The sequence below is a fragment of the Hippichthys cyanospilos genome, chromosome 4 (assembly GCF_059441005.1).
Source record: "Hippichthys cyanospilos isolate Australia breed blue-spotted pipefish chromosome 4, RoL_Hcya_1.0, whole genome shotgun sequence".
NCBI lineage: Eukaryota > Metazoa > Chordata > Actinopteri > Syngnathiformes > Syngnathidae > Hippichthys > Hippichthys cyanospilos.
This window is the reverse complement of record NC_142372.1, coordinates 26,272,999-26,292,551: the sequence shown is the minus strand read 5'-3', so window position 1 is coordinate 26,292,551 and position 19,553 is coordinate 26,272,999. Positions and strand designations below refer to the sequence as shown.

Here is a 19,553-nt window from a genome sequence, read left to right as displayed (position 1 = left end):
TATTCACCAGTCTGGCACCCTGAGTCACATTCCGGTCCTGGACGGTGTATGTGACACCAGGGCCCCAGGTGCGACAGGAGTAAGGGTGAGACGCTCAGCGTGAAAACCATGAGGTAGCGTTGGCAAAGGGATGTTCTGAAGTTCCGCAGGAGCCGGAGTGGCAGTGCTGACCTGCATGCTGGCAGGCACAGTGGCTTCCGAGGGACGGCCGGTCGCGGCTGCATCCCAGTCTGTGCCTGGGCATGAACCTGCTGCGGCACCAACACCAGCTGACCCGCTCCGATGTATACTCGGACCATACCTGCGGGCATGGTGAATCTGAGGGGCGGCTGAATGATGGTGGCTGGAGGCCTACTGCTGAGGCCGGACGGACATCGGTAGTAGATGAGGCCGCCCGGCTGGAAAATCCAGGTCGACGGCCAGGGAATCCGAAATTGGACTGCACAGCCGTTCTCACCAGCGCCCGTACCAGCCTGTTGCTGGCTGGCTCGATCCCTGGTGCGCCAAGGGACTGGGCGACGGGTGAGAGGACCCTTGTCGGGGTGCTGGCTGGCTGACGTGGTACCAGCTTGCTGCATTACCTGACGTATAGTAGGCTGGTGGAGGGATGCCACGAGTGGGACGTCTACGGCGATTCCTCGCTGAAACATTCTGACGTCCGGGGTCACCCATGTGGCGAAACTACACCTCCAACAGCCTGACGAAACTTTCTAACGTCTGGGATAATAATATGGCAAGATGACCCATCCGGGGTCACCCATTCTAACGTCCGGGGTCACCAATGTGGCGAGGCGAAGAAACCACACGTTGCTGTGCTAGTGGAGATCTTTACTCTTCGCATGCCATCACAAAACTGATACAACAAAGTCCAAAACAACAAAGACAAAGCCAACAGGTTCAAAGCATCAAAGGATCATAGCGACATGCCTACTGGGTGAGAGACATGGTCCTAGTGTCCGCCACAATATATATATATATACATATATATACACATATATATATATATATATATATATATATATATATATATATATATATACATACATATACATACATATATATGCAAGCAAGAGCACTCACCTAGCTTGTACAATGGCAGAGGCGTAACTTGGGATGACTGGTATGAGCAGCATTTACTTTTTTTTACTTTTTTAACAGCAGTTGAACTGTAGTTACTCTGTCAAGATAGCGATAGTGGAGCATTGATAGCAGAGTACTGTATTTAGCACAGTATCGGACACTTTTTTTGTCAGACGAGTAATTCCCATAAAGCAGGGGACACGCAAAAAAACAAACAAAACAAAAAACAAAAGGGAAAATAAGAATAAAGGTGCTGTAGGAGAAAACATTAGCTCTGTTATATCCCAGAAAAGTGACATTTCTCAGCGGGGTTCTCCTTTTCGGATCCACTGTAAAGTGCACAACAAACTCACTGACCACACCTCACACGAATATTTGAACAAGCTAAATGCTAATTCTTAACACCTGGCGACCAAAAGCCTACTGAATGAGCGTAGCGACGCGATTTTTCGCGTTGGGCATGAACGTAACATACGCTTGGTTTAAGCTTGATGCGTGAACACGTGCGTAAAGAAGACACGCGACATCTCACCGCAGCGCCTTTTGCAGCACTTAATACTTGGTGCAGCTTTCCCCCGCAGTCAGCCGATATTCTCGCATACTGGTAGTTATGAATGGAGTCTACAGGATAAAAACAACACTGTATAGCAGAGGAAGAGAATCCTAGGAGATTCAAATGATCAAAACTCTTCCAAGCTTTTTTTAACAGACTCCTCATCTCTCCCCAGTGTGTCTGCTTGCCTTGCGATTTCTTAAGCTTCATGAAGCCTAATGCGGTGTTCACATAGAAATTCACACACACAGAGGCGTAAAAGCAGACAATTTTGCATTGTAGTCAATGTAGGTCGCGCGACGGTGCGTCGAGTGACGTGACGTACGAGTATGGAGTGTCACAAGATGCCGCGCGGTGCGTCATTTTGCCTGCCGCGTGAAGTTAAAAAAATTTAACTTTTGTCGTGTGACAACTATCCAACTTCAGGAACATTCAACGTCTCACATAGGGGGCAGGTATGAATCATGGCAGCCAGTTTGCGGTCACCGGGAGCTATCCAACACGGCCAACTGTGGTTTCAATACAAAAATTGAGCCAAGCAAGAGCACTCCCCTGGCTTGTAGAATGGCAGAAGGGAGATCTTGGGACAACTGGTATGTGCAGCATTTGCTTCCTTTATTAACAGCTGTTGAACCGTAGTTATTATGCCAAGGTAACGATAGTGCAGCATTGATAGCTCAGTATTTAGCACGCTATAGGCCACTTGATTGCGACGTTCAAACTTTTTTTTTTTTGGCAGATGAATATCACCGCAAAGTGAGGGACACGCAGTATAAAAAAAGAAGAAGAAAGGTGCTGTCGGAGAAAATATTGGCTTTTCTACATCCCATAAAAGTCAAGGTTGTCAGCAATGCTCTCCTTTCCAAATCCACTGTAAAGTGCACAGCAATGTTGCTCCCCACCCCTCGCGTGACAAAAAGTTACTTCACAAAAAGCGATCCTCTTGACGCCACGAAAAACTCCTCACATTCGAGCGCAGTGATGCGACAAATCGTGTTTCATGTGAACGCGGCATTATCCTATCGTTTGCCCCCTGGTGATAGGATGACTAAAAGTGCTTGATTTGACATGTACAGTACGTAGCCGGCTTTTTAGATGGTAAAATCACAGAGGACCAGCTTAATTAATCGTGGCAGCCAATATTGCGATTGGGATTAAAATGTGATTAATTGTGCAGCCCTATGTTCAAGCTAATACAGTTTTTAAGTGGCCATTCCCCAAGGATGTAGTGTCTATATACATGAGCTAATTGAATCAGTGCACACACATTGACTGATTGCTGTTAGTGAGACCACCAGCAGCTCGAAATTCCAAAAACCTTTGCTCCATTTTGATCTTGGTGTCACTACTGCAGTAACTCATTAGAAGCTTTGGCAATTTTATTTCCATTGTTGAGTTGGATTGTGTGGCCTAACTACGCATGTTTTTGTTTGACTAATAGCAAATGTTTTCTGAAGACTGATTTCATTTTGGGCGTAGCCCGACTTGCAGGCCAGTTTTCCCCCATGCAAATACCCGTCCAATGGAAATACGAGCCCCGGTGTAACCGAGTGGCGAGCTCGCCAAGAAGCTCCATCTTGACAGTCGGATATGGAGTAGTTTGAATGATTGAATAAAACATTTGATTAATTAATTAAATTTATTTAATTTATGATATTTAATTAATTTTCGAGTTTCTTCACTCAACTGAACATGTTTCTCCACTGCTTGGTGGTGGTGTAAAGTTACTTGTCACATTGACTGCAAGCTGATTGCAGTTTATATGATAACCATGCTGCAGTGTAGCTGATAATCATGCAAGTCAATTGAATTAAAATTCACTAATCAAACAGAGGTATGGCGGGCGGGCGGACCTATGGGGGCCGGCGATTACAAGAGGGATGAAAATTGCACCCGACATTTTTAAATTGCTGATTTTTGTTTTTTTGCATTCTCGTCATTCGTCGGTCCGTCTGCAACCGTCAATGCTGACAAAGAGCCTATCTGTTTAATCAATACTTAAATTTCTGAGATTGGGTGTCTCGACTCCGAAAAAAATGTGAAAATACATCCCAAACACACACACACGGAAAAGTTGGTCAAAAGTAATGAGTGAGCAATGAACAAACCTGACGTGTTGAGCAAAAGCACTTGAGCGTCTTCTTGTGGCTCCTTCTCCTGACGACCTCCACGAAGCTCCTCTTCCAACTTCACTTTGCTTCTCTCGCTCATTTTCACTCGATGTTCGCCACACTTTGCGCTCGCAATTGATGTTTGCAGAGCCAACCACGCTTTGCTAATCGCTAGCAAGCTAGGCTATGTTAAGCTAAGCAAGGCCGAGAAGCTTCGACGAGCCCGAGACGATTTGAACTAAACGAAAAGATGTAAAAAGTAAAGTAGCGATTGAGGCAAGGATTGAATATATTCTGGTCCAACTAAGGAGGAGCAGTTTCGAAAAAGGCGTGTGTGTTCGTGGGAAAAAAAACAAAGCCCGACGAGGAGTCGCTCCGGCTATGAATTTGATTTAGCATTCCAGGTTAAACGAGAGCAATTGCGCTCTATCGCCTTTAGATGGCAATGTTTTCCACATGTTTGCACGACTGAGACCTCTGCGTTCCTTCCTTTTCTCATGAGTGGGGCGGCTTGAGAGCAGTTGTTCACGCCACGCCACCACTTTTGGAACTTGTTTTGCTCGCGAACTAGCTACACCAAGATAATCTAGCTGTTGAACATATTGTGAAGACGTTTATGTTTCTTGCAAAGCCATGTTACATGATTCTTTGGGAGCGTGCGTGGATACGTGCACGTAATTATGTGTTGAAGTCTGAGCATGCGCAAAATAAATAGGCGCGGTGAGCAAACGCTAGCAACGCGGAAGTAATGGCGAGAGGCTGTCACGTACTTTTCTTGTGAATGAGTTAACCACTTGGTGATTGCGACACGCATAAAACTGCTGCAAAGATGTCCAGTGAAACACTAGCTCGAGATGCGCGGCCGGCGGAAACGGAGGCCGAGAAATGTTGAACAAAAGACCATCCGGTCCAGCTAAGTGGAGATGGACGCCGTGAGCGAATGTTGCTACGTTCAAGAGCTAATTCGCTTTTTGAGATGCTGAATTGACGCTCCAGACCCATTTGCTCCAGTTCACGTGTGAGCCTAAACAAAGAAGATGTGGTTGGCTTCGGCAGGAGAGCTACGGCAAGTTCATTAGGACAGACTGCCTTTTTCTTTTTAGCCGTTGTAAATAAATCGAGCGAATATGTATATATATCATGTATTGAGATTTTTTTTTTTTAATATTGTGGCGAGGCGAAGAAACCACACGTTGCTGTACTAGTGGAGATCTTTACTCTTCGCATGCCATCACAAAACTGATCCAACAAAGTCCAAAACAGCAAAGACAAAGCCAACAGGTTCAAAGGATCATAGCAACATGCCTACTGGGTGAGAGACATGGTCCTAGTGTCCGCCACAATATGTTTGTTTTTAGAATTTAGCAATAACGCTTGAGGGGAAATGAATCCAATAGTTGACTATCCTGGCCTAGACAAATGGGTTTAATTCGGCCCGAGAGATAATTTTGTACTAGTGTATCTTCGCTACTTAGCGCTTCTTTTTTCATGCCCATAGACATGCATGAAAATTAGTTTAACACTAGTTTATTTTGCCACGTCACTGTCTACCGCTCCTCTCGCCATCACACTTGTGTTTCTTCAGTTGATCTTTGCGAAAGAATCGTTTGTCACACATATTGCAATTGAAGGGTTTCTCTCCAACATGTATTCTTAAGTGGGTTTTTAAGTTTGTCTTTCTGTTGAAAGTTTTCCCGCAAACTGTGCATGCAAAAGGTTTCTCATCAGTGTGTGTTCTTAAGTGTCTTGTTAAATTTTTTTTCACTGTGAACCTGGTACTGCACACTAAGCAGACAAAAGGTTTCTCGCCAGTGTGTGTTCTTGCGTGTATTCTTAAATCTCCATTCTGAGTGAATCTTTTGCCACAAAGTGAGCAGATGAAAGGTTTCTCTCCATCGTGCATTCTGGTGTGCCTTATTAAGTTTGCCTTTGTGGTGAATCTTTGAGCGCAAAGTGAGCAGACAAATGGTTTATCTCCAGTGTGTGTTCTTATGTGATTTGTCAGATGGGTTTTCCTCGAGAATATTTTGCCACAAACTGAGCAAGCGTAAGGGTTCTCTCCTGTGTGTGTTCTCGTGTGTGATTTCAACAAAGACTTTTTGTCAAATGTTTGTTCGCAGCGAGGACATCTTAAACATGTGCTCTCAGTATGAAATATGGCGTCTCTGTCGTCACTGTGGTCATAGTCGGAAGAGTGCGACGTGACGTCGTCGCCACTCTCTGATGGCGGAGCACGGAGCCCGTCCCACCGGGACTCTTCGCAGCGTTCTCCATCGCATTCTTCACTCTTTACATGGATGCCGGTGGACGGACACCCGCTGATTTCATTCTCCTGCGCTTCTTGTTTAATGCATGGGGTCGCTGGCTCCTTTTCCTCTTTGATGTGAATGCAAACTGGTAACTCGACCTTCCTAAGATGACGCCTGGGCTCCTCTTCCACTTTGACGTGAGGGGACTCAAAACCAGGCTCTTCTTCACTGACGTCTGCGGGACACAAGACGACAACTCAACAAAATGTTCTTAGCAAGGTTATTCCCCAATGTCAAATTCAGCAAGTAATTTTCATTAAGTTTACTTTTTGATTGAGTTTACTAAAATGATGATTTGTTATACATCTATTTTTCATCTATTTCTTATACAAATCATCATTTTAGTAAACTCAAGCTACAAAAGCACTGGCCGCAGGAGACCAGACAAGTTTTTTGGGCTGTGCACTTCAGGCAGCTTTAGAAAAAGAATGGAACAAAGTTGAATAACAACAAAATGATGAAACAATAATTAACTTTTTTTAATTGTGCTATGTTGACTTCTGACTTTGTCTTCCATGGGCGTCTTACTTCTATTGCAATGATTACATGGTATTGATTTAAGTTGCACAACTATTTTAAATGTTGGTATGATCAGTCTAATCTCATCGTGATGACATTAAATATTTTTTTTTTATCTCAACTTGATGTCTTTAAATCTCAGGACAATGGCTTTATTCTCGGCGTGACGATTTTAATCCTGTCGTGCCAACTTCAAATCTCGTCTTTTTTTTGTGTGTGAGTGTAGAATCGAGTCCAGGGATGTGACCATTTGCTATGCAGTGCACTTTCCGTCAGAGACATCATCTATCGCACAGACGTTGAACTCCAGTCCTGGAGGACCGGTATCCTGCATTATTTCCAAACTTCTCTCTCAAACACACCTTGATTCAAATGATTTTCAAGGCGCAGCAGATCTTGCTTGTATGACAATCTTTGAATCAAGTGTGTTGGGGAGAGAAAACTGGAAACATGCAGTACACCGGCCCTCCAGGACTGGAGTTTCACACAGATGATATATAGTAGGGGTGTCCAAACTAGGTCCTCGAGGGCTGCTATCCTGCATGTTTTCCAGGTTTCTTTCCCTGACACACCTGATTCAAAGTTTGCCGATTACCTGATCATTTGAATCAGGTGTGTCGGGAAAAGAAACTTAGAAAACATGCTCAACAACGGCCCTCGAGGACCGGATTTGGACAACCCTGATCTATAGCGACAGGAGATCACAAAGCAACGGCACTCCAATATCAAATGCATCAACATCGTTGCAATTCCTCACTGAGAAATCAAAGAAGCATTCACGCGGCTCAGAGGTCAATGTGAAAAGTAAGCAAAGGCGTCAGGACTCGGACTTCGACGTGTACGAACCTCCTCCACGGAATACAATTGGCTGGTCCCAATCCGCGTCCGCTAGTTGACACTCGTCTGCTTGACAAGCGTCCCCTTCGTATTCTTCTTTTGCCCTTTTTGAGCACATTTTCACTCGTCAGTCGGAGCACTTGACACACGCGCCTACATTTTGCTTACCTATGTCTTTGTTACCGGCTAGCAAGTTAAGTTATGCTAGGCCGACACCAGTTTATTTTGTCCCTACACAAACATTAATCGAATTGAGTTTAGGTCCACCTGCGTTGTTGCGTTCAAAGGGCCGAGAATTTGGAAAGTATTAAAACATAATTCTGTACAACTCTATGACTATGTCTTTATGTGAAAATTCGTGATAACGTAAAGCCGCGAAGCGGCAGAGGCAGTACGGCATCATAACTTGGACAAAAGTGTTGTGTTTTCACCAATACAGCACTGTACTTTCTTTCCACGTATCCTTTCTAGTCCTGTTGTACTCGAACATAAATATTATGTAAATATAAATACAGTTTTTATATAAATATATAAATGCGGAAATCTGGAGTGTAAAACCGCTATTCATCGGAGCCTTTCAACTTCGAGCTAATCGACCTCTTGACGGGAGCTTTGGCTGTATGATAACGCGCAGAGCTAGCCGCCATCTTGAACCGGGAGTGCCCGCTCGTCTCTTCCATTCACTTAACGATGAGGTCACAGTGTTACGCCAATATACTAACCATCATTTCGAGCTCGAAACATGTTGGCGACAATCTCACAGGTGTCAAACTCCAGTCCTGAAGGGCCAGTATCCTGAATGTTGTCAACCTATCTCTCTCAGACTTAGCTTATTAGAAAGCTCTGCAGGAGCTGGTAAACGATCCTGTTGGGATTAGAAAACCAGAAATCAGGCAGGATACCGGCCCTCCAGGACTGTAGTTTGACACCTATGTAGCCGATGCAGATGTCTCACCACCTTCTTCCCTTTTCACAGGTGACCCCAATGAAGGCGGGCTTGCTACCCCCATCCTCCTGCTCCTCCCCTCTCACGAGACCAAGCTCCAGCTCCTCTTTTTTTGGTGTAAAAAAGGTCAGGCTCATCCTCTTTGCCATCGGGGATTTGGAATTATACTACCTAGGTGCTGATCGATGATGTACTGAGTGGAGGAATACATTATCTGTGAATGTAGAAAAAAAATACACAGTGGATGGAATGAGTATGGCAAGCCCAACATGGACAAACTTCTTTGCTTCCCAGCCTTCTCGAGTCTCAGCTCAACTTGTTTGTCAGGTGACTTGCAGTACAATTTATACCATGGCACAACTTCACATCTTGTTTTGACGTTACAGAGAGCAAGGTAAAGTTGGTTTGTTATTCGATATTTGCTTGACATTTGGTTTTATCTGTGCTTTTAATCGGAGAACATGGCAGTGTCCGTGTAATTAAAGAGTGTAGTTTAAAGCATAATAAACATACTTTTTATATACTTAGGGTTACTGTCAATTAGTCTCAAGATTTCAAGATTTACGAGAAAACAGCGAATCCACATTGTCAACCGACCGTCATTCACCTTGGTCCGTATTAAGGACCGTCGGCTAATTAATGTTTCATTATGAATTTAGTCATGAAATATATTCACTAAAAATCAATACATTACTTTATACCATTCTTTTTGTTGTAGTAGATCATACCTTCCCTAGCTAATACAGGTGAGGTTATTGTGGAAATATACTTTATATGGACAGGATATGTATTTAATAAATCAAAATATTCACTAAAAATCAATAAAAATACATTTAATCTTTCTTTTTGCTGTAGTAGGTCAAACTGTTAATGCTCTAACTACTACAGGTGAGGTTATTGTTGTAAAAAAACTTTATATGGCCATACTATGCATTTAATAACTGAAAATATTCACTAAAAATCAATGCAATTATTTTTCTCTTTTTTTGTTGTTGTAGTAGCCCAAACTATTAATGTCCTCACTACTACAGGTGAGGTTATTGTGAAAAAATACTTTATATGAACATGGTATGTTTTTAATAAATAATAATAATAATCAAAATCATTGAAATTACCTTTTCTTTTTGCTGTAGTAGGTCCCACTTGTAATGCTCTAACTATAACAGGTGAGGTTATTGTGGAAAAAATACTTTATATGGACATGGTATGTATGTATTAAATAAAAATACACAAAAAATCAATGAAATTATTTTTTTCTCTTTCTATTTGCTGCAGTAGGTCATACTGGTAATGTCCTAACTACTACAGGTGATTTTTATTTTGTGAAAATACTTTTCATGGACATTGTCACGGGTTCGAAACACGGGAACAAAAGGATGATGGCACAGTGGAACAAATTGCAGTGACAGGGTTTTTAATGATTTCTCAGCCCGGCGGACAGTGAGAAGAAGAAAGAAGAAATGACAACTGAAGTGACAACTGCTACCACTCAAACCTGCCAGCGTTTGACTTCTCTCAGTCATGGTCCTCCTTAACTGAGCCCGCAGCCCCTTAAATACCACGTAGCTCCTCCCCCCGAACACACCAATCAAAGACATTTTCATATTTAGGTTTGCTATCAGTGACATACAATACAAACATGCGTACATCATAACTACTAGATATAGTATTCCACTGTCTTATCTGTCTTTAGTCTAGCCAGCATAAAGAAATGAAACATTGCAAATATGACAACTTCATGTGACCAGCAAGCGCGTGCTATTCGACGCTATATTAACTTTCACCCGGAAGTGCCTCTGCTTGCATTGGCTCCCCCCATTCCGGCAACTCAATGCAGGTGAGGGTACTTATTGTGTGTGAAGGTCCAAGCATCTTGAGGTGTCAAGTGTGCGCTCGACAGCCCCTTTCCGCCGCGGTAGACTGTCCAGCAGGAGAGCTCCGTGCGCCCGGGTATGTGTGCGTGTCGGCGCGTTCATGAACGTGTCGGAAGGTCGATGCCGCTCCGTCACAGACATACTATGCGTTTAATAACTGAAAAATATTCACTAAAAAACAAAACAAAAAACTTGTTTATCTTTTTTTTCCTGTAGTAGGGTCATAGGGCATAGTTTTTTCACAATAAACTGTTGTGGAATTTTTAGGATTTAGATAAAAAGTCTGGAAATCAAATTGTTTTGTATTTAGGTTTCCTTTATTTGAAGCTTCAAAGACACGAGTCTTCAGAGAACAGTCGGGTATTCTCTAAGAGAGTGTGAAGGGACGCGTAAAAGTGAAGATTCTTATTCACTCATTGGGAGTGAACGTCTACTAGATGAAAACCAGACGTAAACACATAAGAGAAACAGTTCTTTGTTCAACATGCTTATCAGTATTTGGAGTGGAGGAAATTTACAACCTGAAAGGAGGCAAAACCCATAAAACTGAAGGTAGGAGATCTTGAACTCCCTAACCTGTCAGGGTCATCTTATCCTAGCTGCACAAATATTTCTCATGCCTGGTTTAGTGAAAAGGTCTTTGTTTAAACAATGCCAGGTGGTCAGTGAATAACAATGTTAAACTAATATAGTCTAAATACTAATTTTCCATCACAAAACTCACCTGTAGTAGTTAGGGCATTATCCACTACAGCAAGAAGAAAGAGAAAAATAATTTCATTGATTTAGTCAATATTTTCAGTTATTAAATGCATAGTATGGCCATAAAACGTGGTTTTTCACAACAACCTCACATGTAGTAGTTAGGGCAATAACAGTTTGATCTACTACAGCAAAAAGAAAGAGGAAAACATACTTTCATTGATTTTTAGTGAATATTTATTAAATACATACCATTTCCATAAAAAGTATATTTTTTTACAATAACCTCACTTGTTGTAGTTGGGGCATTACAAGTAAGACATACTACAGCTACAAGTAAGTTGAAAAGTAATTTAATTGATTTGTAGTGAATATATTTAGTTAATAAATACATACTATGTCAATAAAAGTATTTTTTCACAATAAACTCACATGTACTAGATAGGGCATTACCAGTATGACCTACTACAGCAAAAGGAAAGAGAAAAAAATAATGTAATTGATTTTTAGTGAATATTTAAAGTTATTAAATGCATAGTATGGCCATATAAAGTGTTTTTCCACAATGACCTCACCTGTAGTAGTTAGAGCATTAGACCTCAAAATCACCACAAACATCTGTCACATCCCCCTCTTCATGCTACAACATCTGCTTCTCGAATAAATCCCTTTGCCTAATTAAGAATTTTTTATGCTTATTGATCAATAATCATGAATATATTGATCAATAGCTCTGCAGTTGGTTGGTTTAGAGACCTCAAAATTACCACACACATCAGTCACATTTCTGCTCTCTCTTCCTGCTACAACCTCTGGTTTTCTAATAAATCCCTTTGCCTAATTTTAAGGATTTTTTTTAGCTTTTTGATCAATAATTACCAATATATTGATCAATAGCTCTGTAGTTGGCTGAATTAGAGACCTCATGGATTTCTCCGCATTTCTGCATTTCTCCTTTGTTTCACATTCTACACCTTGCTAGCTGTCAAATGAGACCCGTTTTGGAAAATACGATTGGCAAAAATCTAAAAAAAATTAGTTTGAAATCATGCAAAATTACATTACTCACTGTGGGTGATGAAAGGAGTCACCACAACACAATTTAGCAGTTGCTTAATTCTCCAATTGAATTGCTCTTAATTTAAAAAAACTGACAGTGCGCCTTATAATGCGATGCACCTTCTACAATGCAGAAATCACCAGTTTTCTTTTTTGGGGAACAAAAAAATATAACTTCATCATGTCATGTCATGACATATCAATTTTTCAATTTTTACCTCTGCATTTCAATTATAAATGTGTTTTACAATTCTTATTATTTTTTTATAACACCAGTTTGAAATGTTGAAATGCTATATATTCTCCCATTTTGAAACAATTTATATGGGGACAAGTTTCAAAAAATGTCAGTTTTTACGATTTTATTAAACAAATGCAGAAACTTTTTTGAATCAACAAAACAATGTATTTGAATTTTTTTTGGTTGCAATTTGATTAGAAATTTGACCTAAATATTGAATTGAATCATAATTCTATACTTTGAACTTCTTGATTGGTCTTGGCAGTGATCTTTTAATGTCATCAAGAGGTATTTTTTACCATTCTTTAAAAAGTACTTTCCACAAATCATCTTTCTTTTCATTTTTGATTGTCTTAATACATTTTGACTGAGTTAACTGATTGTTTTGTTCACAGACTTCACCATTATATTCCCTAATATCAGTGGCGGTCCGTGACTTTCACACATACGCCTTCTGTGATGTCAGACTCGAATAATTACCCATCAAGCGCACACATACCCATTACTGGACTACACTGGCTATTTTCCAGAGCATTGAAACATCAATAAACCCGCATCAGCAATTAAAACTTGTCATTATATATGTGTATTATATATGTGATGCTGTCAAAACTGAAAAGAATGAATAATAATTTAAAATAAATATCCCTGTAATTTTAAGATATCCAAATTACAAATCACAGTTTAATATAAGGACATCATTTTATTTCTTTAGTATTAATTGAATATGAACAAAACAAAATAACACAAACATATTAAAAATGAAACATTAAAGAAAGAAAATGCTATCACTCACTCACCAAAACAAACAGCGGTCACAATTGATTAGTCCTTTCAATATCTCTCAATTTTTTTTGACCTCTTCATGCATTCCCTTTCACACTGAGATGTACAGTGTACTGACTCGGGTGTCCCTCAAAGTTTTTAAAAGCACCGTAGCGCATTGAGGAGCTCACTTAACCTTCGAACTGAGACGTACAATACTGAATGTCCACTCAGGTGTCCCCAGTAGTTTTTAAAAGCACCGTAGCACGTGTGTCCAGCCGTGCTTTTGTGTCTCGTTGCTGCCTTGGGTAAACAATTGAATTTAGCGAATCCAATGCAGCTCCAAACACCAAATCGATCCTTTGCGAACAAAAGGCATTCCCAGCACAACAATTTGCAGTACCCCTTAGAAGCCGCAACCCAGGGGTACAGCTCATTGTTCGTTGATTGGAAGTGGTGGACAAACACCTTCCCCCTTCGTAGACAGGTTAGCTAATAGCTACGCTACACCATTAATGCGGATCAGCGAAGCTAACAGTATTGCATAGCTTGGTTGCTGAGGATAGCACAGCCTTCCTGCAGTGAGCCTTCCTCATGTCGTGTACAACGTGAGGCCTCTAGATGGCGATCTTATGACTGCAGCAGTCTATTAAAAATACGGGCCATTCACATGTGTCTTTACACACGGCACATATGGCCCACAGCTTTTGAAGCAAATGCCCTAGCGCTTTGTGGAGTAGGCAGATTTCATACAGCCTGGCGACACAAGTTAGCTGAATTCTAATTGGCTAAAAATTCCAATAGAAAACTACAGGACTTGAAGAATCGTAACCAAATGGATATAATATGACATGAAAAGAACAAAATATAGAGAACAATTATATAATATATATATTTAGTAAAAATATAACATGAAATTGACTTATATTATAGTTATTCTAATTATTATACAAACCAGATTCGGTTGAAGTTGGGAAATTGTGTAAAATGTAAATAAAAAACAAAATACATGATTTGTGTCAGAGTTATCGATAATGAGGGAGAGCACCAGGGTCTTCCGGTGTTCTGGGGCTCTCCTCCTTGTTTTATTCCAACGATTACAAAGAAGGCGGTTACAAGTTTCAAAATAATACCATATAAGGAGTTGTTTATGTCTGTTGTGTGAGTGTGTGTGTTTGTGTATATTTGTGTGTTCGTGTGTGTGTGAGTGAGTAGGTTAAGAGGTGTGCGAGCAAAGTGTTTTTATATAACATATATACATATACTGTATACAATTATTCCATCAATTTGAAAATCCTTCTCAACCCCTATCCTATTGAATACACTACAAAGACAACATATTTAATGTTCAAACGGATAAACTTAATTGTTTTTTCCCAAATAATAAATAACTTAGAACTTCATGGCTGCAACGCGTCCAGTAGAAGTTAAGAAAGGGCATGTTTACTACCTCGTTACATCACCTTTCCTTTTAATGACATTCAATAAACGTTTTGATAGAGAGGAGACTGATTCTCTTAGCTTCTCATGTGGAATTTTTTTCCCATTCTTGCTTGATGAACCGCTTGAGTTGTTCATCAGTCCGGGGTCTTCTCTGTCGTATTTTACACTTTATAATGTGCCACACATTTTCAATGGGAGACAGGTCTGGACTACAAGCAGGCCAGCGGAGAAACTGGACTCTTTTACTCCAAGCCATGCTGTTGTGACACGTGCAGAATCTGGCTTGGCATTATCTTGCCGAAATAATCAGCGTAGTCCATGAAAAAGACGTCGCTTGGATGGTAGTATATGTTGCTCCAAAATCTGTATTTTTCAGCAATTATGTTGCCTTCACAAAAATGTAAGTCACCCATGCCATGGGAACTAATGCACCCCCAAACCATCAAAGATGCTGGCTTTTGAGCTTTGCGTTGATAACAGTATGGATGGTCTGCTTCCTCTATGGTCCGGAGGACACAATGTCCAGTGTTTCTAAAAACAATTTGAAAAGTGGACTCATCAGACAATAAAACACTTTTCCTTTGTGCATCAGTCCATTTTACATGAGCTCGGGCCCAGAGAACCTGGCGGCGTTTCTGGATATTGTTCATAAACAGCTTTTGCTTTGCATGATAGAGTTTGGTTACCAGCCGTGGCGCTGACGTGCAGTGATTTCACCATATTCTCTGGACCATTTGATGATAGTATGGAACATTGATGTTGAAATCCCTAAATTCCTTGCAATTTTGCTTTGAGAAGTGTTGTTCTTGAACGGTTCAACTATTTTCTCACGCAGTTGTGGACAAAGTGGTGAACCTCGCCCCATCCTTGCTTGGGAATGACTGAGCATGTTTGGGAGACTCAAAGGGAACATGCGCTGGTCTTTCTTGTGTGGCTACAGACTTTGGGGAAGTAGATGATCATCTTGAGCGGCAGGAGGCCCCGGCCTCAAACATTAAAGAAGAAGAGTAGGAAGAAGATGTCAGCACCTTCCCTTTGACCGTCATTGTGACGAGTGAAGATGAAGAAAATGATGAAGACCGCGGCGGAGGATTACGATCAGGCAACCTCTTAGCATCGGCACCAGATAGCGACTACACAATGTGCCTTTCATTGGATTGTGAGGATGGCACACGCTCAAAAGGTGACGTGTCCGGTCACGCCGACAAAAAGCATGTCAAGTGTTCTCAGTGTGACAAAACCTTTGACAGAGAGTCCTTATTGATAAGACACACAAGAACCCACACGGGAGAGAAACCTTTTGCCTGCTCACTTTGAGATAAAAGATTCTCTTTGAAGACAGACTTAACAATGCACTTCAGAACACATACTTGAGAAAAACCCTTTGCTCATAGTTCTTGGAGTTCTGAAACTTTTTGGAGTCAAGGACCCTTTTAAGAAAGTACATTTTCCAAGGTCCCCCATTTCAAATGTTTGCAAAAACAAATCAACAAAATAATTTAAGCCAAATATTATTCACCAACAGATTAAATTTGATGAGTATATTTTTTTACTTCTCAGCTATACTGATGTTTCGAAAACCAAAATTTCACATTGCACGCCTCCTTATAACAAACCGGCTCAATATCCCACAGTTATTTATTCAAAAACAGTATTATAAAATAAAATATGGCTTTAGCTTTACTGGCTTCATTGCCTCGATAGCAAGCAATTGTCGACACAAAATGCACTTTGACAAATTTCAAAATGATTACATTTTTATAGTTTAATTATATATTAAACTGGTTGAATTGGTTGCTTCATTGAAGAGTCATGAATATGTTCACAATGTAATATCAAATAAAATGAAATGGTCTGTGGACACTACTTTTAGAACCACTGGCCTAGATCACTGGAAATGTAAATCAATCAATCAAATTTTATTTGTATAGGCCTAAATCATCCAAGTCTCAAAGGGCTTCACAGATGAAAAGAGGAGACCTCTTTCGAAAAAAGAAGTCGTACAGAGACATCTTTTCAGTGTAAGGCACACAACAGCATCCCTTGTCAAAGCTCCTAGAAGGGGAAGGAAAAACTCAAAAACCCCAATTAGGGTAAAATAAAAACATACAGTACAAATAAAACAAGCTAAAAAGGTCACTCTCTGCACCAACACACTAGCACTATCTCAAGGCAAACTAAGGAACTGCATTCATATTGTGAATTGCTACAGTTAATATGATTAAAGGTTTTAAGAGTGTTTTTGAAATTATTTTTTACTTGTATTTTGAATTCCATGATTATTATGCAGTAACGTAATTCAGATATAACGTATATTTGTTACAGTTTTTGATGCATTATAATAACCTATTAATATTATTCATTAGAAGCGTATAATAGCATTTTTGGGGGGGAGGGGGCTTGAAACGGATTAAGCTATTTACATGTAAATAGAGTAAAATTCACATGATGCAAATGTGGAACGAATGACTTTTGTAAGTAGAGGTAGCGCTGTAGCTGACGTGTGCAGGGGTTCACTTGTGCTTTTCCCTGCAGGCTCATTGGTTCACTTAATGAGCACCCCTCCAAAGAAAGTGAAAGCTGCTAGTGGCACTAGCTATTACGGCTATATTACCTTTTATGAAGAGCGTGGCTGAAAATGAGAATTGGTCTTCTTTATGGCTGCACTATGGTTTGTCAATAGGAACCATCTGTATTATTATAATAATTATTGACATATAATTCTAGAGCGCTTTTTTTTTTTTTTCAAAATCCAGAAAGTTCAGGTAGAAATCACGTCAATAATACTGGGTGACCAGTGTTCTAGATTTAGTCTCGAGACCATCGCATTTCGACATTATTTCCGACGGACAGCAGAGAGCGCTATAAAGTCAAAATGGACTTGCGGCCCTTGAAGCAGGGGCTCTCAAAACGTTTTGGAGTTGGGGACCCCTTTTTACAAAGGACATTATCCAAAGACGCCACTATAAATGCAAAAAAAAAACAAAAACAAAAAAAAAACGTTCAAGCCAAACATACAATAAGTGGCCTTTTTATTCACCAACATATTCAATTTGACAAGTATATACTGTATGTTACTTTTCAGCCAGACTGAAGTTTATCAAGGAAATGTTGCAAATTGCACGCTTCTTCATAACAAAGTGAGTTCATTTTCCCCAAACAGGTTGCTGCCAAATATTTTGTGACTAAATCATCAAGCTCTTTGATGATGATGTGGGTCGACTTGATAAATTTCAAAATGATTACATTTTTATAAAAATACAATATATTAAACTAATTGAATGTGTTGCTTTATTGAAAAGTCATGACAATAATCACAATTCAGTATAAAATAAAATGAAGTGAACACAAATACAGTTTTGTTTTGTTTGCAGTTTTTTTTTTTATTAAAGGCGCGGACCGGGGGTTGGGGACCACTGACTTAAAGGATAAAAACAAAATAGTGACTGCTTCAATCTTGCTTCGTCATCAAAGTGAGAGGACTGGAGTTTGAGACCTATGATTTAAGGTAAAATAAACTTGCAAGGAAATGAAAAAAACAATATCGGAAGGTATAATTGAAAAGATTTTTCTTTTCTACCTAACATACATTTTTGTCACGGGGGTGCGCGGCAGGTAGGAATGCTGGCGTGGTTGCGGAGGTGGAGGACCCATAAGCAGGGAGGCATCGATGCAGGGGCTTGATGAAATCCATATTTATTGACAACGAACGGGAACGAAAGCAGGAAAAACAGGGCGGCAAAAAACTCCAACTAAGGGCGCAGGCAGGCTGGAAAAACAGAAAGCAAAGACTACGGGCAGGCTGGCAGGTAAACACAGAACTGAGGGACGAAGGGCGAGACTGGACTACGAAAACGCGACAGAGACAATATGGCATGACATGACAAGACAATGTTCCGACAAGGGCTGTAACAGAAACTAAGTTTAAATACATTCATAAACTAATCAAACTAACACATGGCAGCTGGGCAGGGACAACAAGCAAAGGGAGCGGATTGGAGGACACGAGGGGCAGGTAACAGACAGATAGACAACCCAACACAACCCAAAATCCAACAAACCATGACAGAACAGCCCCCCCCCAAGGGACGGATCCCAGACGTCCCAGAGCAAACCGACAAGCGAACAAAACCGAGGCAGGGCGGGCGGAAGGGGGACCGGAGGAGGGCCCAGGAGAAAAGAAACAAAAATAGTCCAAAAGTACCACTGGTGCCATACGGGGTGCACCCGAGGGTGAAAGTCCGGAGGGCGACCCAGTCGCCAGAGCAGATGAGGCCGGCAGGGCGAGTCAGGCGGGCGACCCGGTCTCCAGAGCAGATGAGCCCGGCGGGGCGAGTCAGGCGGGCGGCCCGGTCGCCAGATTAGAGGTGCCCTGCGGGGCAAGTCAGGAGGGCGATCCGGTTGCCAGACGTGAGGAGCCCGGCGAGGCGAATCAGGCGAGCGGCCCGGACGCCAGAGCAGATGCGCACAGCGGGCCGAGTCAGGCGGGCGACCTGGGCGCCCGATGGCGAACAACAAGCCACCCCAGGTAGGCTTGCATCCCAGCTGCCCCTGGAGATCGGCAGGCGGGAGCGTCAGCAGGGCGCCGTCAGGCGAGAGCGGAGGCGTCGGCCGGACGCCGTCAGGCGGGAGCGGAGGCGTCGGCCGGACGCCGTCAGGTGGGAGCGGAGGCGTTGGCCGGACGCTGTCAGGTGGGAGCTGAGGCGTCGGCTGGACGCCGTCAGACTGAAGCGGAGGCGTCGTCGGGGCGCCATCAGGCAGGAGCGGAGACGTCGTCGGGGCGCCATCAGGGAACAGCCAATGGGTGCATGCCACAGACACGAGTGAGAGCACGAGACTGACCTGGGACAGGGGCGACCACGGGGGGCCGTCTGGCGACTCTGGCGTCTGCGGCAATGGTGGCATGGCTGACAGACCAGGTGACTGCGGCCACCGTGCCGAGGCTGGTGGCTCAGGAGGCTGTGGCAGCGGCGCAGAGGCTGGCGGCTCAGGAGGCTGAGGCTGGGGCAGCGGCGCCCTGGCTGGTGGCTCAGGAGGCTGAGGCTGGGGCAACGGCGCCGTGGCTGGCAGCACAGGGAACGGCCGGCTGGACAGAGACTGCCACTGGGGGCCAA

At 42.1% G+C, this 19,553-nt stretch overlaps 2 protein-coding genes and 1 pseudogene across 7 annotated transcripts in view; 1 reads left to right on the top strand and 2 right to left on the bottom strand.

The window, feature by feature from the left end:
- Window positions 1–4,150, bottom strand: part of LOC148425201 (uncharacterized) — an 11,528-nt pseudogene extending 7,378 nt beyond the window's left edge. The window contains exon 1 of the transcript XR_015865391.1: window positions 3,742–4,150. The product of XR_015865391.1 is annotated as an uncharacterized LOC148425201 (transcript). The remainder of the gene's footprint in view (window positions 1–3,741) is intronic.
- LOC148425199 (uncharacterized) overlaps window positions 1–19,553 on the top strand; it is a 40,470-nt gene that overhangs the window by 12,731 nt on the left and 8,186 nt on the right. The window contains exons 3-4 of the mRNA XM_088413432.1: window positions 8,386–8,481; window positions 15,380–15,622. Coding sequence (XP_088269558.1) covers window positions 8,386–8,481; window positions 15,380–15,450 — 167 coding nt within the window. The 3' untranslated portion in view covers window positions 15,451–15,622. The remainder of the gene's footprint in view (window positions 1–8,385; window positions 8,482–15,379; window positions 15,623–19,553) is intronic.
- On the bottom strand, window positions 4,942–8,608 carry LOC148425200 (uncharacterized). Of its 5 annotated transcripts, none has more exons than XM_088413411.1 (3): window positions 8,365–8,604; window positions 8,132–8,274; window positions 4,942–6,228 (listed from the first exon to the last, which is right to left on the bottom strand). In XM_088413411.1, the coding sequence occupies exons 2-3, from the start codon at window positions 8,151–8,153 to the stop codon at window positions 5,285–5,287; spliced, it is 966 nt and encodes a 321-aa protein (XP_088269537.1). In that variant the 5' UTR covers window positions 8,154–8,274; window positions 8,365–8,604; the 3' UTR covers window positions 4,942–5,284. The 5 variants fall into 5 exon arrangements, 4 of the variants coding, with proteins under 4 accessions (XP_088269537.1, XP_088269538.1, XP_088269536.1 ...); XM_088413412.1 differs by having other exon boundaries at window positions 8,368–8,604; XR_015865394.1 differs by adding an exon at window positions 7,419–7,513 and having other exon boundaries at window positions 6,175–6,228; window positions 8,132–8,608.